Source organism: Biomphalaria glabrata, chromosome 5, assembly GCF_947242115.1.
Source record: "Biomphalaria glabrata chromosome 5, xgBioGlab47.1, whole genome shotgun sequence".
NCBI lineage: Eukaryota > Metazoa > Mollusca > Gastropoda > Planorbidae > Biomphalaria > Biomphalaria glabrata.
This window is the reverse complement of record NC_074715.1, coordinates 15,638,655-15,658,126: the sequence shown is the minus strand read 5'-3', so window position 1 is coordinate 15,658,126 and position 19,472 is coordinate 15,638,655. Positions and strand designations below refer to the sequence as shown.

Here is a 19,472-nt window from a genome sequence, read left to right as displayed (position 1 = left end):
TTTGAAACTGGCTAATATGCACAGATTCTATGCTCTTTTGACACTGCCTCAGACATGCCAGATGGAAGAATCCCTAAAGACATCCTAAATGTTCAGCTTGCGGAGGGAGTCTGACCCAAGGTCTACCCAAGACTAACCTACCGAGATGTCTGCAAGCGAGACATGAGAACCACAGGCATCAACGAAAGTGTTTGGTATGAGATAGCCTAAGACCGTAAAGCATGGAGACAGACTGTGCATGCTGATACGAGCCTTGCCGAGAGCAAACGAAACGTAGCTGCCTTAGTCAAGAAAAAGAAAAGGAAAGCTGCTTTATCAGCTAGCCCTTAAGCAAATGCACTGCACCATACATGCATGAACTGTGGCAAACTCTGCCGCTCCAGAATTGACTAGTCACTCCAGATTCTGCCCCCCCCCCCTTTTTTCAAGACAAAACCAAAACTAGTGAATCGTCAGGTCTGGGTGCATTCATTGTTTTCCGAGACAGAAGGAGACAAATATAGGCCCCTAACCTACAAATATAAAAGCCCAGCCTATTGAAATATTCAGAAAAATACAAAGGTATATTTCTTATTCTATATGCTAGAACAAATTCTTACAAGTGCTCCTTCCCTACTGCCATTAGAGTAAGTATTATTAGAGCAAGGAATATGTAAGGTAAATCAGCCAGGAAAACAAACGACTTAGCAGAGCTTAAGTCTCTTGTTAAAATGCTCGACTAGATTTACACAGAAATACGCACAGGACTTTGATCTAATTAAATCTATAAAAAAAAAACACACAAATATTTCTGATTTGAAAACGTCAGCAATTTATAAGATAGGTGAGATTTTGTACAATGTAGTCACTATAAATGTATTGAAAACGCAAATCTTACTTATTGATTATAGATCTAGTTCCATGATTAAACTTACATAACTAGATATAGGTGATTTCCAAAGATGAACCATGGAACTATAGATGATCTAGATCTATATAGAATCTAGCCATCTAAGGGGTAAACCGAAAACTGGAAAACATAGGCCATAAGGGGTTTACGAGTGGAAAAAAAAGTTTGGGAACCACTGATGTAGATCTAGATCTTATCTAGATCTAAGTTTAAACAAGGTTACAAAGACAGTTTGTGTGGAAACACAAACGCAAAATCGGCCCCCGAAATAGTTCACCCAGGAAGGTAAAAAGGCAGGTTTCAATATTTTCAGAAAGAATTTCAGAATGAAATTCTATCAAAAGCAATGACAGAAAAGAATGGAGAAAGAAGGTTGACAGATCTTGTGTGGTGCCCCAACGGTCAAGCAGACCAAGGGATAGGAAAGTGAAGGTAAAGTTAGATGTGAACCTGGCCTCACTGATTTCATATAATGATTATCTTATTGATCTAATTGTTTTGTATAGGGTCTATGTCTAATTCAAAGCCTCAGGAAAAAAAAAAACATTTCGTGAAAAAATTTAAAAAAAAAATCTTTAGTTAAGTGTCTTGGATATAATATGGGTCCTTACACTGTAGTTCAAGCGATAATATGAAAAACTACTTATTAATTGTTGTTTTAAATTATGTTCTGTTTATATGCATATTAAACAGATTTTTTCTCTTAAAAAAAGTTTTTATTTTTTTTTTGTAAATGTAGTAGTTAGTATGACAGAACTTACATAACTCAGCAATACATTTGTAAAAAAAAATATTTTTTTTGACAAAAAATCTAAAACCGTTTGGATAGATGTGTTTAAAAATATGGTAAATTGTCATCTCCCTTACTAAATAGCCTCCTGTGTTTGTTGCTATTAATAGTGAATAGTTGTAAATATGATGTATTTTTATGAAAAAAACTGCAACTTAAAAAAAAATCACTTTTGAAAAGAAAAAAGTAGCTGTTGGATCAGAACTTTAAAAGGTCTAAAATATCATTATGTCGGATTTTCAATATCTTTTCTAGTTTACGAGATCTAAACGGGACGGACGGACGAACGGACAGACATTCCACACAAAAGTAATAGTGTCTTTTCCCTTTGGGAACCGCTAAAAAATTTATGTCAGTGATTGAAAGTGTATCACGAAGCACTAGCCTATATGAAAATGTATTTTTTCCGCCTTGCTTCCGGATTCAAACTTGTTTACAAATTTAGTAGATTATAGACTAGAGTCTACAAGACTGTTACTTTTAGAAAGCGGTAGAGTAGATTAGGTCTAAAGAATACATATCTATCTAGATTCTAGGTAGGTATAATTAAAGGTCTCAAATACTGTTACAGAAAAAGAGGTTGTTGCAATCGTTGTCTATTCGGTATTTAGGGCAGGTTGATGTTGATCAGCTGTTTCTTAGAGTTTCTCAGTCTCAGTTTCTGCAATTTTTTTGTTTTAAAAGTTAAAAATAAAGTGACTTTTATATAAATATTTAAAGTCACAATCATCACAATCACGACACATTTGTGATATTAGTCATTACACATGTATAATTATAATATTAGACTCTAGATCTTTAATGTTTTAAATTTTGTAATAATTTTTGTGCGCAGAGCCACTCCCCGGCAATTTCCGCAATGAGCGTCAATATTTACAAACTGCAACTGTTGCCAGATTGGCTTGGTTGGTTACCGATAAATTAGATAAATACCACTCAAACCAAAAAATAAAATAAAATGAGTTCTCTTTTGTTGCCAACTATAAAATATAGTTCTGAAAAAGTTTGATAGCGTTTGAAAATGTAGATCTATTTTATTTAAACAACCCATGCATTTACTAGATCTAGTGCAAATTATAGAGCAAATGTAGATTATTTCTAGATCTAATTTTTTTTTGTAATGATTTTTTTTTCTTTACTCTTAAGAATTAATATGTCTTAATAAAATGTTAAGGATCTGTCTTTGTGTTTGTTTGTTTTTTTTTTAATTTCTGTTATATGTTGATGCATTATTTCATTAGCACGTGAACGTGTGTATGGTACACTGGTACTGGTATGTTTATTATTAAAATTGGATTTTTTTTTTTTTCTTTACAAGAGTACAGTATAGAAGACTTGCGTCAACAGTTACTGGCACAACACTCAATAGTTTCAGATAGATGTAGATAAGACTTAATTGAGATCTCAACTTTATTTCATTTAAATCGTAATCAAAATAATACTAAATAGATCTATTTAAAATGTAATCATTAGTCTTTATAGATCTAGATGGTCTATTTAAATTCGTTTTTTTCTTTCACACACACAAACACACACACAAATCTAAACCTAGTCTATATCAAATACCGGTACTATGTTATAGATCTATACATTTTTTTTTATTGATCTATACCCACTACTGTATGTAAGGAGCAAACTTGGAGATGTCTGACATGGCTAAACACATGTACCCCATTCGGCTGTTAGGGGTTAGCATGGGCTCAACTAAGGGGCAGTGATGAAACCTGAAAGGGCTTAATTTATGGGCCACATCTGGTGAACGAACATTGGCACAAACAGGTGCCCTTAGGGGTGAGCTTGGGCTCAGATAGTGGGCCTGACCATTAAGGGGGCACAGATTGAGAAAGCTAAAAGAGCTGTAACTCATGGTCTCTATTTGGGGGATGAATAATTGGCCCAAACAACAAGGGTTCTTAAGAGTGAGTTTGGGTTCAGATAGGGGGCCCAGATGAATTCAGGATAAAACACATTCAGGGCCAGTAAGAGGGGCGAACATTGAGGGGTCTAAAGGACTAAACACATGGGACCCATTTAGCGATTAATGTTGGCCCAAAAGGATGCCCTGAAAGGTGAGCCTTGGCTCAGATAGGGGGGTCGGATGAATTCCGGATAAAACCCAGTAAGAGCGTTGAACATTGAGGGACCTGTAAGGGCTAAAAACATGGCCCCCATTTCGGGGGATCATTGTTGTTCAAATGGGGGTCCTTAAAGGGCGATTCTGGGCACTATCATGGGGCCCAGATGGAGCCCTAGTGGAGGTCAGTAAGGGGCAAACTTCAAAGGGCTAAACACAATGGCCCTAATCGAAGGCATACGTTGACCCAAGCAGGCCCTTAGGAGTGAGCTTGGGCTCAGGGGGCCCAGATGAAACCCTTTTAGGGACAGTAAGGGGGCAAACATTGAGAAGCCTAAAAGTGCTTTAACTCATATATATGGGCTCCATTTGGGAATGAAAATTGGCCCAAACAACAGGGGTTCTAAATGATGACATGTGACCCATAGATAAGAATTAGTAAACCAATTTAGATCTCGATCTAATAAAAAAAAATGTCCCTATATGTGCACATGTTGTTTTTTTTTTATATTTATAAATTGTAATAAGTTAGAATTTTTATTTAAAGTGCAAAAATTGTACTTACCAGGTACCGATATTATCTTAAACGACTCACCGTGACTAACTAACGACTCACCGGGACTAACTAACGACTCACCGGGACTAACGAACGACTCACCGGGACTAACTAACGACTCACCGTGACTAACTAACGACTCACCGGGACTAACTAACGACTCACCGGGACTAACGAACGACTCACCGGGACTAACGAACGACTCACCGGGACTAACTAATGCCGCCCCTCCTCCTTTCTCATTCTGGACTGGAAACCAGGCAATGGTGGAGTTACCGACAGTATGGGAAAAGAAGAGACAGATCCTAGTTGCTACTGCACATTAATAATGTAGCTTACGGCATTACGTTAAGTAACTTGTCTCCACTTATTAAAAAAAAAAAAGTTTAGCCGGTAGAGGAGATATGTGCAATTTGATACATAAAAATATAGTTTCTGTAATAAATAACATGTCTCCCCATTTTCTACCTACTTATTACCTTTAAATATACGGAACTGTGTCTGGTTTGTGGGCAAATAGTAGGCCTAATTAATAGCTCGAGGCTGTTACGTGAATTTCAACAGATAGATTTTAAGTGAGCACCTAAAATATAAAGTAAAACTGTGTATAAATTTATTGTAAATCTTGCTTGGGTTTTTTAGATTTCGTGACGAGATTAAGCAATTTACAAAATATTTTTTTTTTTAAAAGGCGGCCTTACATAGACTGAGGGAGAAAATAACTGAAATAGACCCTAATGTCAGACAGTGTTTTAAAGTTGAAAAAAAAAATCATGGATAATTATCACCAATCGTTACCAGCATGCTGGAAAACATGTCTTCTTCGCGCATACTATTTCGATATATAAACTCATCTAAATAACTCTGAAACAATGCACCGCTTGTTCCGAATTGTCTTTTTAACTTGCGTTTAGCACGCATCCACAAGTTCTCAATATTCTGAGTATGAATCTCGGGGTCCAAAGGGTCTACAAAATTTTGTTGGTGTACAATAACTGAATGGTAATAAATCCCTTGACCAATTTGTGGAATATTTGCATACGCTGCCCAGCCATCTGATATGATATGACTGCCAGGCAATATGTGCTGCACGATGCATTGTTCTAGTGTTGCTGCTCGGCGGTCTGGAACTTCAACGAGAAAACAGCGTCCACTCTCTCTTTCCACTCCACCGAATACCCAGTGTCCCTCTCGCCATTGGCCACGGTGGTATTTTCTATGAAAATATTTCGATTCGTCGATCTCAACCACAATGGGTTCAAAATTTTCATCGACGCCACCGATTATCATAGCATGAGTTTCATTCCATTGTGCACATTCCTCTCTCAAGAAATTGCACCAATCAGTAACGATTGATTTATCTATTTGTCCGGCTTCTCGTGACATTTGTAGCTGTGGCATGTCACAAGCCCAGCAATAAATAATGATAATTATTTGTTTGATACTTAAATGGCTGCCTGTAAAAAAAGAGCCGTGTCGCACAGATTTTCGCGTGCCACATTTGTTACAACACCATCGATAACCGTCAGCACCTTGTATGTAGCGTACTAATGAGCAGTGGTCGTTGCAGTTTTCACAATGTAATTCATTTTTTACAAGCCGCCTTCTAGCACACCACTCTAATACTACATCAGCTTCTAGGTGAGGCAACAACGCTGACAAATTCCAAAACTCATGTCTTACGTCTACTCTGTCCATTATTTCGTTAAGCCCAACTATACTGGTACGAGCAATGGGTCGGCCTGCCATTAGTTAGAAAGTTAATTAGATACAACAAAGTGAAATAGATTTTAAGAAAAAAAAAACTCAGATATTGCTCAAGTAAATCGAAATGAGCAAGGTAGAATATCTTAAGTCAAATTGAAACTCGGATATCGGCGGGTATCGCGCAGGTGAATCAAAATAGAAGTGTGAAAATGAAATACAATAAAAAGTGATATAACTCAGATTTCACGCAGGTTAAGCAAAATAGCGAGGTCAAAATAAATCCAATGATGAAACAATTGTAAATTTTGAAATAAAAATAGAAGTCCAATATCGAGAAGTTGTGAATGCAAGGTAATGGGGCCCATTCAATGGTGATCGCTTGTTCTTATACCCGTGAACATACGAAGCTTGCATATAAAAATTCATTTGAAAATAATTTATTTTAGGTTGTCAATTATTAACTTGTTCCCTTGACAAGACCCAGACTCTCGTCTAACTTGGCGTAGAGCATAAACCAGCGTCTCTATTGTTAAGTTTTAATTATTTAGCGCTCGGATGGGCTACCCACGGCGGTACGATACAATAACTTTTCACATCTCCCTCTTTTCCAGGTAGTATACTATCGCCCCTAAGAATCGAAAATAGTGGACAAAGATGTACTTCTTTAGTTTCCTATTCATAGGATAGGTACCCTGACGGCTGACATCCTTTGAAATGTAGATAAATGTGAGAAAACTAATTTTCTAATTAGTGGGGGTGACTGCTAATACCGCCAGAAGTATAGCGAACTGGCATCAAGGGTTATTAGAAAAATTGTCAAGTCAAACGGAACCTCTGTGGCAAGGTGTTAAATAGTGCTCTATCGTGTGCTTCAGTCTCCAACGTGAATTAGTGTCATTTTTACAATGAATTATTCACGGCCCTGAACATCCAACCCCCTTTTCTATTTTAATAAACGGGCCATGCTTTAACAATCAACTTAACATACTTTTTAATGTAACATTAATTAATTTTAAAACAAATTCCCTTCTCTCCCAAGCATACTCTTCATGAGAAAAAGAGTATAAACCCGCTTTACTCTCGTTACGGTACATTCTTTGCCAGGACTAAAATCAGCAGCTTATTATATTTCTTGCATAATGTTTGCGTATTTAAATTTTAAGAGATATTTTACGCGCTATTTCGACGGCGCTATTTTGTTCGCGCTATTTTGTCGGGAAACCGGTCCAGACACATACACGTTCTCATAGTATGAACCTATTCAAGGGTGCAATAAAAGTCTTTCGGAAAAATGTAGGGTCGTAATGTAATAAAGATTAATTATGGACACCATACACGAATGGCGAAAGGGGGGGGGGGGAGCCCCCGAAAACAATCCCATTCATTGCACAAAAAGTAGTTGCGGCCTGCTTAGTGGCCCCATATCGGAGCTTCATCTGGGCACCATTAAGGGCCTGAGTTTGGGCAAACGTTCATCCCATTAATGCCCGTATGTTTAGCTTTCAGGCCCACATCACTGACCTTATGTAGGTTTATCCCTAACCCTAACCCCAAACTCACCCCTAAGGGCTCCCATTCATCTTCTGAATGGTATCCATGTGTTTAGCGCTTTAGTACCCCTCCAAGGTTTGACCCATACTTGCCTTTAATATGGCTTTATCTGGTCCCCTTATTGAGCACAAACTCATCTCTCAATGTTTGCCCTCTTCACTGTCTACACGTAGGTTTCATCAGGGCTTTATCTGGGCCTCCTAATTGAGCACAGATTCATCCCTAACGGCCCCCATTCATCCTCCAAATAGGCCCATCTCTTTGCCCCCATCACTAGCCCCACGTAGGTTTCATCAGGGCTTTATCTGGGCCCTCCGATTAAAGACAGACTCATCCCTAATGGCTCCCATTCATCCTCCAAATAAGGCCCGTGTTTAGCCCTTTCAGGCCACCCAATGTTTACCCCCATCACTGGCCCCATGTGGGTTTCAGCAGGGTGTTATCTGGGCCCCCTAAATGAGCACAGATTCACCCATTCATCCTCTAAATGGGGTCCATTTGATTAACTCTTCAGACCACTCAATGTTTGGCCCACACTGGCCCCATGATGGTTCCCTCAAGGCTTCTCCTGGGCCTTCTAACTTAGCCCAGGCTCAGCCCTAAGGGCGTCCATTTTGGACCAATGTTCATCCGCCAAATGGGGCCAATATGTTTAGCCCTTTCAGACTCAGCCCTTAGGGCCCTCATATGGGGCATTGTTCATCCCCAAATGGGGCCCATGTGGTTAGCCCTTTCATGCTCCTGAACATTAGCCCCATACTAGTCCCATGAGGGTTTTTATCGGGGCTTCATCTGGGCCCCCTCATTGTGCCTAGACTGGATCCTTAAGGGCCCTGTTTGGCTTTCATTAATTGCCCCCCAAAGGGCCAATTATCCTTGGCCCTGTTGGGGCCCACAAGTCCTTCCCCTTACAGGCCTCACAAGGGGATTTTCTGAGCCCCCTGACTGAGCTCAGACTCAGCCCTATAGGCGCCTGTTTGGGCCAATGTTCATCCCCCAAATGGGGCCCATGTGGTTAGCCCTTACAGGCCCGTCAACGTTTGCCCTACACTAGCCCCATTAGGTTTCCATCAGGGCTTCATATGGGCCCCCTGATTGCGCCAGTTTGGGCCAAAGTTCATCCCCCGAATGAGGCCCATGTGTATAGCCCTTTCAGGCCCCTCAGTGTTTGCCCCACAATGGCTCTATGAGGGTTCCAATAGGGCTTCATCTGGGCCCCGAGCTGAGACGACCAGACTCAGCCCTTAGGGCCCTCATATGGGGCAATGTTCATCCCCAAATATGGCCCATGTGGTTAGCCCTTTCATGACCCTTAACATTTGCCACATACTAGCCCCATGAGGGTTTCTATCGGGGCTTCATCTGTGCCCCCTCATTGTGCCTAGACTGGACCCTTAAGGGCCCTGTTTGGGCTTTCATTAATTGCCCCCCTTATAGGCCTCACACTGGTTTTACAAGGAGATTTTCTGGGCCCCCTGACTCAGCCCTATAGGCGCCTGTTTGGGCCAATGTTCATTCCCCAAATGGGGCCCATGTGGTTAGTATGAACTGGCCCAGTTGGGACCCTTACCGGGCCCAAATCTTTGCAGCAAAAAACAGGGATCCACTCATCCAGCCTTGAAAGAAAAAAACGATGCTAAATATTGTCTATTGAGATTTTAATAGGCCCGAAGTCTAAAAGAAATATGATGACTATAATAATGTCCATTTTAAGTAAATGTTGACAGCACCATAAGTTGAAATAAAAATATAATGTCGTATTTTACTAATTTCAACATTATTCTAGACAGACATATTAAGAAATGTTGCCGTAGGCCTAGATTCGATTTATTTAAATACAATATTGATCACAACATTATTGTATTTAAATGCATTATTTTATTTAAATGGTAATCAAAATATTACTAAATAGATCTATTTACAATTAATCATTAGTCTATATTTAGAATTTAGACCAAGAGGAATGTGTACGGTATTTAAATTCAGTTCTTATCACACACACTAACACACACACACACAATCTAAACCTATTATCTAGTCATAGTCTATATCAAATACTGCTCTCTTACATCTGTCTAGAATAATGTTTTTCCTCATCTAGATCCACTACTGTATGTAATTATTATACTTATAATTTAATGTTGACTTCATTAACATTTGACTAGATAGACGACCCGGTATGCATACAGCTATTTAAATTCAATATTAATCTCAACTTTGACTTAGAAATATTACATGTTGACAGCACATTAAATTTTAATCCAAAAAATCTGCACCTAGACCTAGTCTATATCAAATACAAATGCCACATCTAGATCTACTATTTTTTCTGCAATTATTGTAATTTAGATGTAATTAATAAGAATATATTTATTAATTATATAATAATATACTATTCTCTCCTCCCCCTATTCAAAACTTCTGCTAGTAATATTTTAGATTCTTAGTTGTTTATTCAATCTACATAGCTATCCGTATTTACGGTCGGTATTTTATATAGGTCTGTGAGCTCTATTATTTCTATTAGTTTATTTTCTCTCTCTTCCAATCCGTGATTAAAGTCGGTATTTAAAAAACAACTAGGTTATTCCCCCTTTTGATAATGCTTTTGGTCTTGATCCTGCTCCTTGACAACGCAGAAAAATGGCCAGGAGTGTAAATACCGACGCTCAATGCGGATATTGCCCCACTCCCCTACACTGACTTAGTGACTGTAAATAGTGTAAACTAGTCTCAGTGAGACGTCGACAGTCACACTGTAAACAATAACTTAACGTGACGCCTGACATGGGAGTGAGTCTGAGTCCAAGTCTCTGATTAGTGACAATAGTCTGATTACTTTAGTTAGATATAGATCTAGATCTATAAGATATCTAGATTCTAGAGTAGTCTAGAATCTAGATCATAAAAACTAGATCTAAAATTTAAACCTAAGTCTAGATCTCAAGTCTAGTGATTGATAACAACTAGAATCTAGATTAGATGTAGAATTGTAGAATAATTTAGCTAGATTATAATATCCTGAATTGAACCAACTCTGAACTTTCAACTTGTCTGTCTGAATAAACATTAAGAAACTGGAACAGACACAAAATAGAGCCGTGATATTCATAACAAACGAATATTCACATTTGACTAGACTAAAGTAACACCTTTTTAGTAAAATCACTAAATTTAGAAAGCCTTCAGGATAGAAGACTTAAAAGTATAGTAGCAAAGACCTCATTCACCAATCCTAAACAAACAACATTTAGCCACATGGTTCTCTATCTCTTCTATACAAATTACGTAATACACACAGACTGTCAAGTGCCTGAGCTAGCCAGGAAAACCAGTGACTTGGCAGAATTTAGGTCATTGGCTATTATGCATGACTAAATGCATGATGCATATGACGTAATCATCTTCTTTTTTGAAGTAACATCTGTATCATATAAGATAAGAAGATAACTCAGCCTGTACTGTGGTTAGCCTACTAGTAATTAATAATCATTGACCTCACAGTAAATGAATTAAGCAGCCAGTCTTATAATGTCAAACTATGAAATATATATTTTACAGTGTGCATAGATGAAGTTTTGTTAAATTAGTATCATGTATATTTCAAGTCATGAATCATCTGTATGAATTTTAGTTTTATCATCTTCTGGATGCTACACTACATTGAAGAAGAACATTAAGACCTATCTGTTCAAAACTTTTTTAGATTAGTTTGTCATTTTAATTCTTATGTTAATGTTTTGTTTTTAAATGTTATTTGTCATTTTAATTCTTGTGTTTTTGTTTGTAATGTTATTGCAACGCCTTGAGCCTACATTTTGTTTGTTAAAAGCGCTCCATAAATTAAATAATTATTATTATTATATTTAATGTTTTGCGTTTTTGTTTCTATTATTGTAAATAAACATTACTTCAAGCACTGAAGGGTTAAGTTTATTATAAATGTTACTATAAGACACAACAATGTAAGTGGTTCTAGTGGCCATAGTTGTTGACTCTCCAGACTGTAAACCCTGCACACCTTTACTACGCCTAAATAAATTACATGCATGTAAATGATGCCAATTATTGTCATTTAGAATGTAAAACAGTCTTTTACTAAAATCCAAATATTTCATAATATATGTGATTAGTGATCAATGAGAATAGAAATACTAAATGCTTTTCTGTCTTTACTGTTAATACACTAAATAAGAAGGTTAAGACTTTTCAGATAGTAGAAATTTCTGTTCGACATTAACTTTCATTTATTATGTGTTTGATAGTGTGATATGTTTAAATAATATTTTAAACTCTAATACTATTTTAAAATGTCTAGCATCATCATGGGTCATATAATTGTATTATTTTTATGTTTGTTTTCAGACTTTTGTACTCTAAACATGACTACTGGATGATTACACTTGAAGACTTAATGCAATGAATGTTCAAAGAATGATAAATAACTATGTGCCCTCAGCCATCAGGAAAAACCAAATGGTGACTTTTGCACTGATGGTCATAGTCGTGGTCTTCATGATAGTTCTTGGACATTCACTACGATTTGATTTGGCACCAATGTCCTTTTGTCAGTCCGAAACAAACTTAAAGTCTATCTATCTAAATGCGTCTGGGATACATGTTATACCCTCCAAACCAGACAAACAAACGAAATCTAGAGATGCATCGGATGTTTCCAATAATGAGTGTGTTGATTTATTCAACCCTGAGAAGTCTGGAAAGCTGCTGATATGCATCCATGATCCCAAGAAAGATTTGATGGTGTCTGCACATTTAAAAGTACATAATTTTAAAAGTGTTTCTTGAGATTGATGGAGGTGGCATGAGACTTAAGTCCTAGAATGTGCTCATGATTTCTTACTTAGATTTTGCTTAGTACAGTATTTTTAAAAATCATAAGAAATTTATTTTAGCCTTTCAATATTTTTAAACTTTTTCTCTCCGTAATTATTTTCCTCGTTCCAATAGAATTATTCATTTAGCTCATTTGTATTTCACTACCCTGTTATGATTAAACTTCAATAACTTGTTTGTTTGTTATCAGAAAATGTTAAATTTAGTATTGAATTATAAGGGAATTCATACTCTTTTTATGCAACACAAATTAAAGTTTATAATTCCAAAAATCAATTTGGTTTTATGAGGTCAAGACAATGTTGGCATTGTCAATTAGGAGAGAAAGAGTTAAAATAATGAGACACTTTTTCTCACCTTTCAGTATTTTAAAAAATCATCCTTAATTTTTCACTCTTACTCAATGTCAAGAAGAGCTTTGCATATATATGAAACAACAAAGTTAATACCAGCACCAAAGAGAAATTTAAAAATGAACTTGAAATGCTTCTTCCAATCTGCTGGACTTTTAATACTATTGTCAGTTTAAGTTGTATTTCAGTAGTTCTCTCCCATGTCCTGCTCAATAAAGTAACTCATTCAATTTCATATTTCGAACACAAAAATTTAATTCAAGGCAGATTTTGAGGCTACAAGTCAAAAAGTAAAAGTTTCCCTCTAAGACATCGCTGTCCAGCGCAACAACATTTCATAACTGATTTAAGCACCCAGTAAAGTGAATTCAGGAATGCTCTGAAATCCAAAATTTAAAATATATATCCACTTTCACTGAGATTTAAACCTGAGACCCATAGTTGTTCATCAGAGATCAATTTGAAATCCTATATGTCTTGTAACATACAATTATTTTTTTATTTTTTTTTGCATTTTCAACTATGTTTTTATTTAAAACCTAGAAATATCAGGAATTTTTTTTCTTCTAATGTGTGTCATTTTCAAGTTTCTTTTTTATAAAGTAAAGATTTTTGTTTAATGTTTCTAAGCCTATACATCAATGTTATCATTAAGTTGATAATTATTTTTTCCCAAATAATTTAAATGACTGGTATTGAATTTCAGAATGAAGGCTCGTGGGAAAAAGAAAACGTTGAAGCCATGTACCAAATGACTTCTATGTTTCCAGGAATTGCACTGGTGGATCTGGGTTGTAATTTGGGTGTCTTCACATTACCAGCGGCTAAGTTTGGGATGGAGGTAAGATCTACAGCAGTGATGCCCAAAATATAACCTGTGGCCTGCAATGCAGGTCGATATTGTCCATCATTATTTCTGTCCACAATAGAATAAATGTGAATGTAAAATATATGTTAAAAAATAAGTGAAATGTGTCCCTGGCATTTTTAATTTGACTTCTTTTTGGTATCAATGTGAGTGGTGCTGACATTTGAGTGTTCTTCTTATCTTATAAAATATAGACGCTACTTCAAAAAAGGTCTATATAGTCATGCTTGTTAAGTCATTGGCTTTCCTGGCTCAGGCAACCCATTCCATGTTCTTATAGCACTAGGGAAGAAGGAGCATTTGTACAAATTTGTCCTAGCATATGGAACAAGGAATGTGCTTTTATCTTTGTGTCTTTCTGAGTGTTCATGAAACAACTTGGAAGATCCAAATAGTTGCTATAGAAATAATGTTGGATATAACTTGTTTCTAATCAAAATATCGTCTGCTCTATTGCATTTCCATTTTCGCAATGATGTGGCCTACAACAAAATGTTCTTTCCTTTCACGATTTACTAATACCCAAATCTTATGACAAACTTTTCACTATTCATCGTTATTTAAATCTATGTAAGTATGAGCCTATGAGGATCCAATCTAGATTTAGAAAAAAGTTCACTCATAATGTGTTTAAAAAAAGAGTACGTTTTCAAAGTTATTTAGCATTTCTTTGATGCGAGTGGGCATTAACTAAATTTGACAGTATGTTATAAGCTTTGATATCTTCATGATTTTGTAGGTTATCGCTCTGGATGCCATGATGGATAGTCTTCAGCTACTGCAGAGATCTTTGGCCATAAATGGTCTGTCTTGTCATGTCACACTCATCCATAATGCCCTTCACCGGCAGCGTAAACAGCTGCGTCTTGCTGTGGACCCAACCAACATTGGGGGCTCCAGTGTGGTGGAGATTATTCAGTCAAGGAAAAAGAAAATTCCCAAAAAGTTTGTATCCCAGATTGTGTAATCTTATCTTATAAAATACAGATATTATTTCTAAAAAGAAGATGATTACGTCCATTTCCCTAGGTCAATCTAGTAGATCATGTTAAAAGACCCCCCCCCCCCCCCCCAAAAAAAAAAAAAAAAAAAAACAGCAAAAAAAACAAACTACATTTTGATAAATAAATTTAAAATAACTAGTTTCAATTATCTAGCCTGAAGGTCAAGATGCAAAGGTAGATTAGATTGTAGCTTATTGTGTACCTAATTAAAAAAAACTTCTGCTTTACCATCATCTTATTAAATAATTAGAGAAATTATTAAATATGTTTGGTTTATAATGTAGTATGAAATTGCTATTTGTTCTAAGGCTTTAAAATTGAAAAAAGAATGTCTTTGTTTTATTATCAGATATCTTGTGGATGCCATTTGTCTGAATGATCTGGCACCACTGGTTGAAGGCAAGCAAGTGTTTCTTAAGATTGACTTAGAAGGTCATGAGGCTAAGGTCCTAGAATGTGCTCAAGATTTCTTTGACAAAGTGGATGTCAAGGTAAGCATTCTTTCTTTCATTTGTCTAGGTAAGCATTCATTCTTTCATATTTCAAGGTAAGCATTCATTCTTGCATATGTCAAAGTAAGCTTTCATTCTGCATATGTCAAAGTAAGCTTTCATTCTTGCATGTCAAAGTAAGATTTCATTCTTGCATGTCAAAGTAAGCTTTCATTCTTGCATATGTCAAGGTAAGCTTTCATTCTTGCATATGTCAAGGTAAGCTTTCATTCTTGCATATGTCAAGGTAAGCTTTCATTCTTGCATATGTCAAGGTAAGCTTTCATTCTTGCATATGTCAAGGTAAGCATACAACATATTTCATCCCCAATGCTTCTCTTAAACCATCTCCCTCCTTAGGTGTAGATAGTCACAGCTGCTGCTTAACCTACTGCTAACCTTTACCACATAATCACCCTATCCCCACACACCAAATACTGCAGATAAAATCACAAGTACTAAAAAAATCTACACTATCATCTTTAGTATGTGTATAGAGTTGTTTCATGGCAGAGCTATTTTCTTGAAGTTTTTGATCACTGCTTTTTTCTGGCAAGAGTTCTTATTTGTTTCACCTCTCAATTGATTCCAAATTTACATTTCTCAGTGTAAATAGAAAAAAAACACACACACACACAACTACTTTGTAATTAAGAATCACTGGCCTATATTTTATTTCCATCAGGTTGTGCTCATAGAGTGGATGTATTATCGTCACAATGATGAAGGAAGTAAAATTGTCAAAGATTTCCTGGTTCACAACCACATGGTGCCAACATGGGGTTTGGACCTTAACAGACAGATAGATCTCTACGCATCTCATAGTTGGCCAGATAACGTCTTCTGGAGAAAAACTGTGTAGTCTTTTGATTTCACCAATGCCTACCTACCTTCCCAAGTTTGAAATTAATGTAACAATTTACATTTTTATTATAGCCGCCAGTAGATCAAGTATTGAATTAATCTATACAAACTTTTTTTTATTTGGAAAAAATTGCTTTAAATGTAGTTGTTGTCCAAGATTGTTTATGTGGCTTAATGAACCAAAGTCTTACTAGACAGTTTATGTGACTCAATGAACCAAAGTCTTACTAGACAGTTTATGTGGCCCAATGAACCAAAGTTATTCTAGAATAGGCTTCCACCTTCAATAGTCTTTACTTGATCTTGAGTACCCTTTGATAGGTTACAAGCTCTGTCTCTCTATAGCCTTAGAATAGCTGATTCAGGGAAGCTGCATTTAATCAGGTCCTGTTTTATCTCCTGCTTCTTAACTCCTGCCACGTTTCAATATGTTGCTAACTATTGTATTAGCATGAAACAGATTTTTGCAGATGTGCTTATAGAAGATGCCCATTGTGTACATAAACTGTTAATTGAAAAATTAATCTGTTAATTACTTGCCAAGTAGTAACTATTCAGTGACTTGTTTCAGATTGTGAAGTTTTTATTTTTTTTATTTTGTTAAATCCTATGATAGCTTTTGAAAAAGTTGGAAAACCCTAACTAAAGCAAGTAAAAGCTCATTTCTAGGCAGAGAAAAAGTTACAAAATGAGCTTTGATAAATTTTTTACAGTAGTTTTTGTTGATTTTAAATAGTGCAATACTTTAATTAATTTATGTTAAGGAATTGTTAAATTAAGTGATTGAAAGGAATGTTATTGTATTTTTTTTTATGCAGATATTTTGAAAAAAAAATGTTTTATTTTGATTTCTGACATCAACTGTTACTTCTTACTATGTATGGAAAGTCATAATGTAATAGCTCTAATGATTACCAGCTTCAGTAAGATAAATACAATTATTCCTGAAATACGGTCATACATTTATACTGACTTTTACCATTTGCTGGGTAACCAATACAATGAGATTACCATTAAAATGAAACAGTTTTAAACCAATTTCCTAATTGTAAAAAAAAAACTATTTAAATTTTTAAACTTGTTGGGAATTTTGTAGAAAATTTTTGTTTTTAATATGGAGGGGAAAAATGATGAAATTTCTGTTTTGTAGAGATCAAATTTTTAAATGTAGTGTTATTTTTTTTTTTCACTAATTTATAACTTCAATTTAATCACAGAATGACATTTTCATTTCCACAAACCCTTATTGGAAATCAGATTCCATTCCTAGATCTGGTGTTTCTTGATACATTTGAGCTTCTTGGAAACAAAAATGAAAAGAAAAAAAAAACAATGTAACTTAAACCAGCATCTTATAAATCTATGTGTTTGTGTGTGTTTATAAAGTAATCTGGATATTGAGATTATATTGTGTATGTGGGACCCAGCAGTCTCACATATTGCTTGTGTGTGTGTATGATATGCTGCTAAGCAAATCTTTGATGAAAACTTTGTTGGTGTGAGTTACTGGCCTTTGTCAAGTTGATGGAAATTTCTTAAAACTTTCCTGTGATTTCATACTTACATTCCATGGCTGTTTTTTTTTTTAAATTATATTTACATCTTAATCTAATGAAAAGTAAAAATGTTTTATATTTGTTTACTGAAAGTAATTGTTGTGAACATATTATCTTTCCATTTTATTTTTCATTTTGAAATTGTATATATATAGATATGCTTAGGAATACTTGATATGTTTTTGTTTTTTTTCACTTTGGTTCATTCCATTTTAATACTGACATAAATATTTTAAAATGTCATGAATTGTCAATGTTAAGTTTAATATTTATTATGCATACATTTTATACATGTACTTTGTGATTTTACCTTTTACGAGTCATATTTGTTGTTGTATAGTTGCAAACATGGTGACTACAGACTTGCAATGCCATGACATCTGCAGTCCTGGTTCAAAATTCATACTTTGTCATCATTTACTCCCTCCCTCCAATCACACACATCTATGCTCTAGCATCCTGTGTGTTGTTGCCTTAAGTAGTCTTAAGATGGTTAAATTAAAAAAAAGACACAAAAAGAAACGAACGAATCAAACTAAAATTTGGATATTCTTTTAGAACTATATATATATATATATTAAAGTTTCCCTTTCAGACCTTGCTATCTATAAGGCAAATGATGCAAAGGTCATCTGTTAATGGCACACAGTTAATGATGGTGTCATGTGGCCAGCACAATGACCAGCTGCCTTTACTTTATCCCAACTACTGTCAGGTACCCATTAGAGCTGGGTGGACTCAGAGGCACCCTAAATTAAAAATCTCATTGATCCTGGAACCAATCAGCCACAGCGCTTCCATATGTATGTATAAATAAATATATATATATGTTTAAATGTAATTGCCTTTTTTTTTCAACGGATTATGCAAATGACCAAATCTGTGACTGCATTAACAAAAGTTGTGACTCAGTTGCATTACTGAACAGATGGATGCTGCGACTTCTTATATGACAGTAAAGTTTAAATACAGATATTGAATGACTCTTTTCTTAAAATCAAAACCTAAGCATCATTCTTTTATTTGTATGACTTACTGCTCAAGACTTACTTAGATTGTTTTAACTTTTGATATATTTCATGTATGTCAGGTTCTTACAGTGCCATCAGCCTACTTTTATTGTTTCTTAATAAAAATTTTTTATAATCTCAAACATATAATGTTGTTCAGTTTTCTTGCCATTTTGTAGCGGCTCCTGAAAGGGAAATAGCTGCTATTAGTTTTGTGTGGTATGTCTATCTGCCCGTCTGTCCTGATTACATCACAAAAGCTAGAAAAGATATTGAAAATCCGATATCATGATATTTTAGATTTTTTTTAAAGTTCTGATGATATGGCTAAAAGGAAAAGTTTAATTTTTTAAATTAACTATGCAATCAGCTTTTTCCAAAAAATTCACCATTATTACAACTGTTCAATATTAATTAAAAAGAAACACAGGAGACAATTTTGTAAGGGAGGTAAATGATCAGCATATTTTGAACACATTTATGCCAACAGTTTTGTTCTTTAAAAAAGAAGTGTGAATAAAAATTTGTATTACAAAATAAATTATTTTCTGTCATACAAGCTACTTATATTTTTAGCAAAATGTTTACTTTTTTTTTTATTAAAGAAGGCATCCTTTTAGTGAGCATATAAGTCAAGTATAGTTTAAAACAGTGATTCCCAAATTGGTCTACGAAGACTTCAAATGGGTCTACGAAAGTGAAAAAATAAATTGGGGGTCTATGAGATATCCACGGGGGGTCTACGATAATGGATTCTATTTAAGCAGGTCGTGACTTTAATTTTCACATTCCATTAATGTCATTTTTCATACACCAATATATGATTTGTACCTTAGTTAATCCTATAGATATGTATCCTGCTATTCAAAAGAAAAATTGTTGTATTTAATTTAATACTTATTTAA

The 19,472-nt window shown here is 35.3% G+C and overlaps 1 protein-coding gene across 3 annotated transcripts; it reads left to right on the top strand.

Moving 5' to 3' along the window:
• Positions 1 to 2,078: 2,078 nt before the first annotated feature.
• LOC106064382 (uncharacterized) lies at positions 2,079 to 18,710 on the top strand. Of its 3 annotated transcripts, none has more exons than XM_056029154.1 (6): positions 2,079 to 2,215; positions 11,933 to 12,346; positions 13,481 to 13,615; positions 14,382 to 14,587; positions 14,996 to 15,137; positions 15,823 to 18,710. In XM_056029154.1, exons 2-6 carry the CDS (start codon positions 11,987 to 11,989, stop codon positions 15,997 to 15,999), a joined length of 1,020 nt encoding a protein of 339 aa, XP_055885129.1. In that variant the 5' UTR covers positions 2,079 to 2,215; positions 11,933 to 11,986; the 3' UTR covers positions 16,000 to 18,710. The 3 variants fall into 3 exon arrangements, with proteins under 3 accessions (XP_055885129.1, XP_055885130.1, XP_055885128.1); XM_056029155.1 differs by lacking the exon at positions 2,079 to 2,215 and adding an exon at positions 2,262 to 2,282; XM_056029153.1 differs by lacking the exon at positions 2,079 to 2,215 and adding an exon at positions 9,728 to 10,360.
• The last annotated feature ends 762 nt before the right edge of the window (positions 18,711 to 19,472 follow it).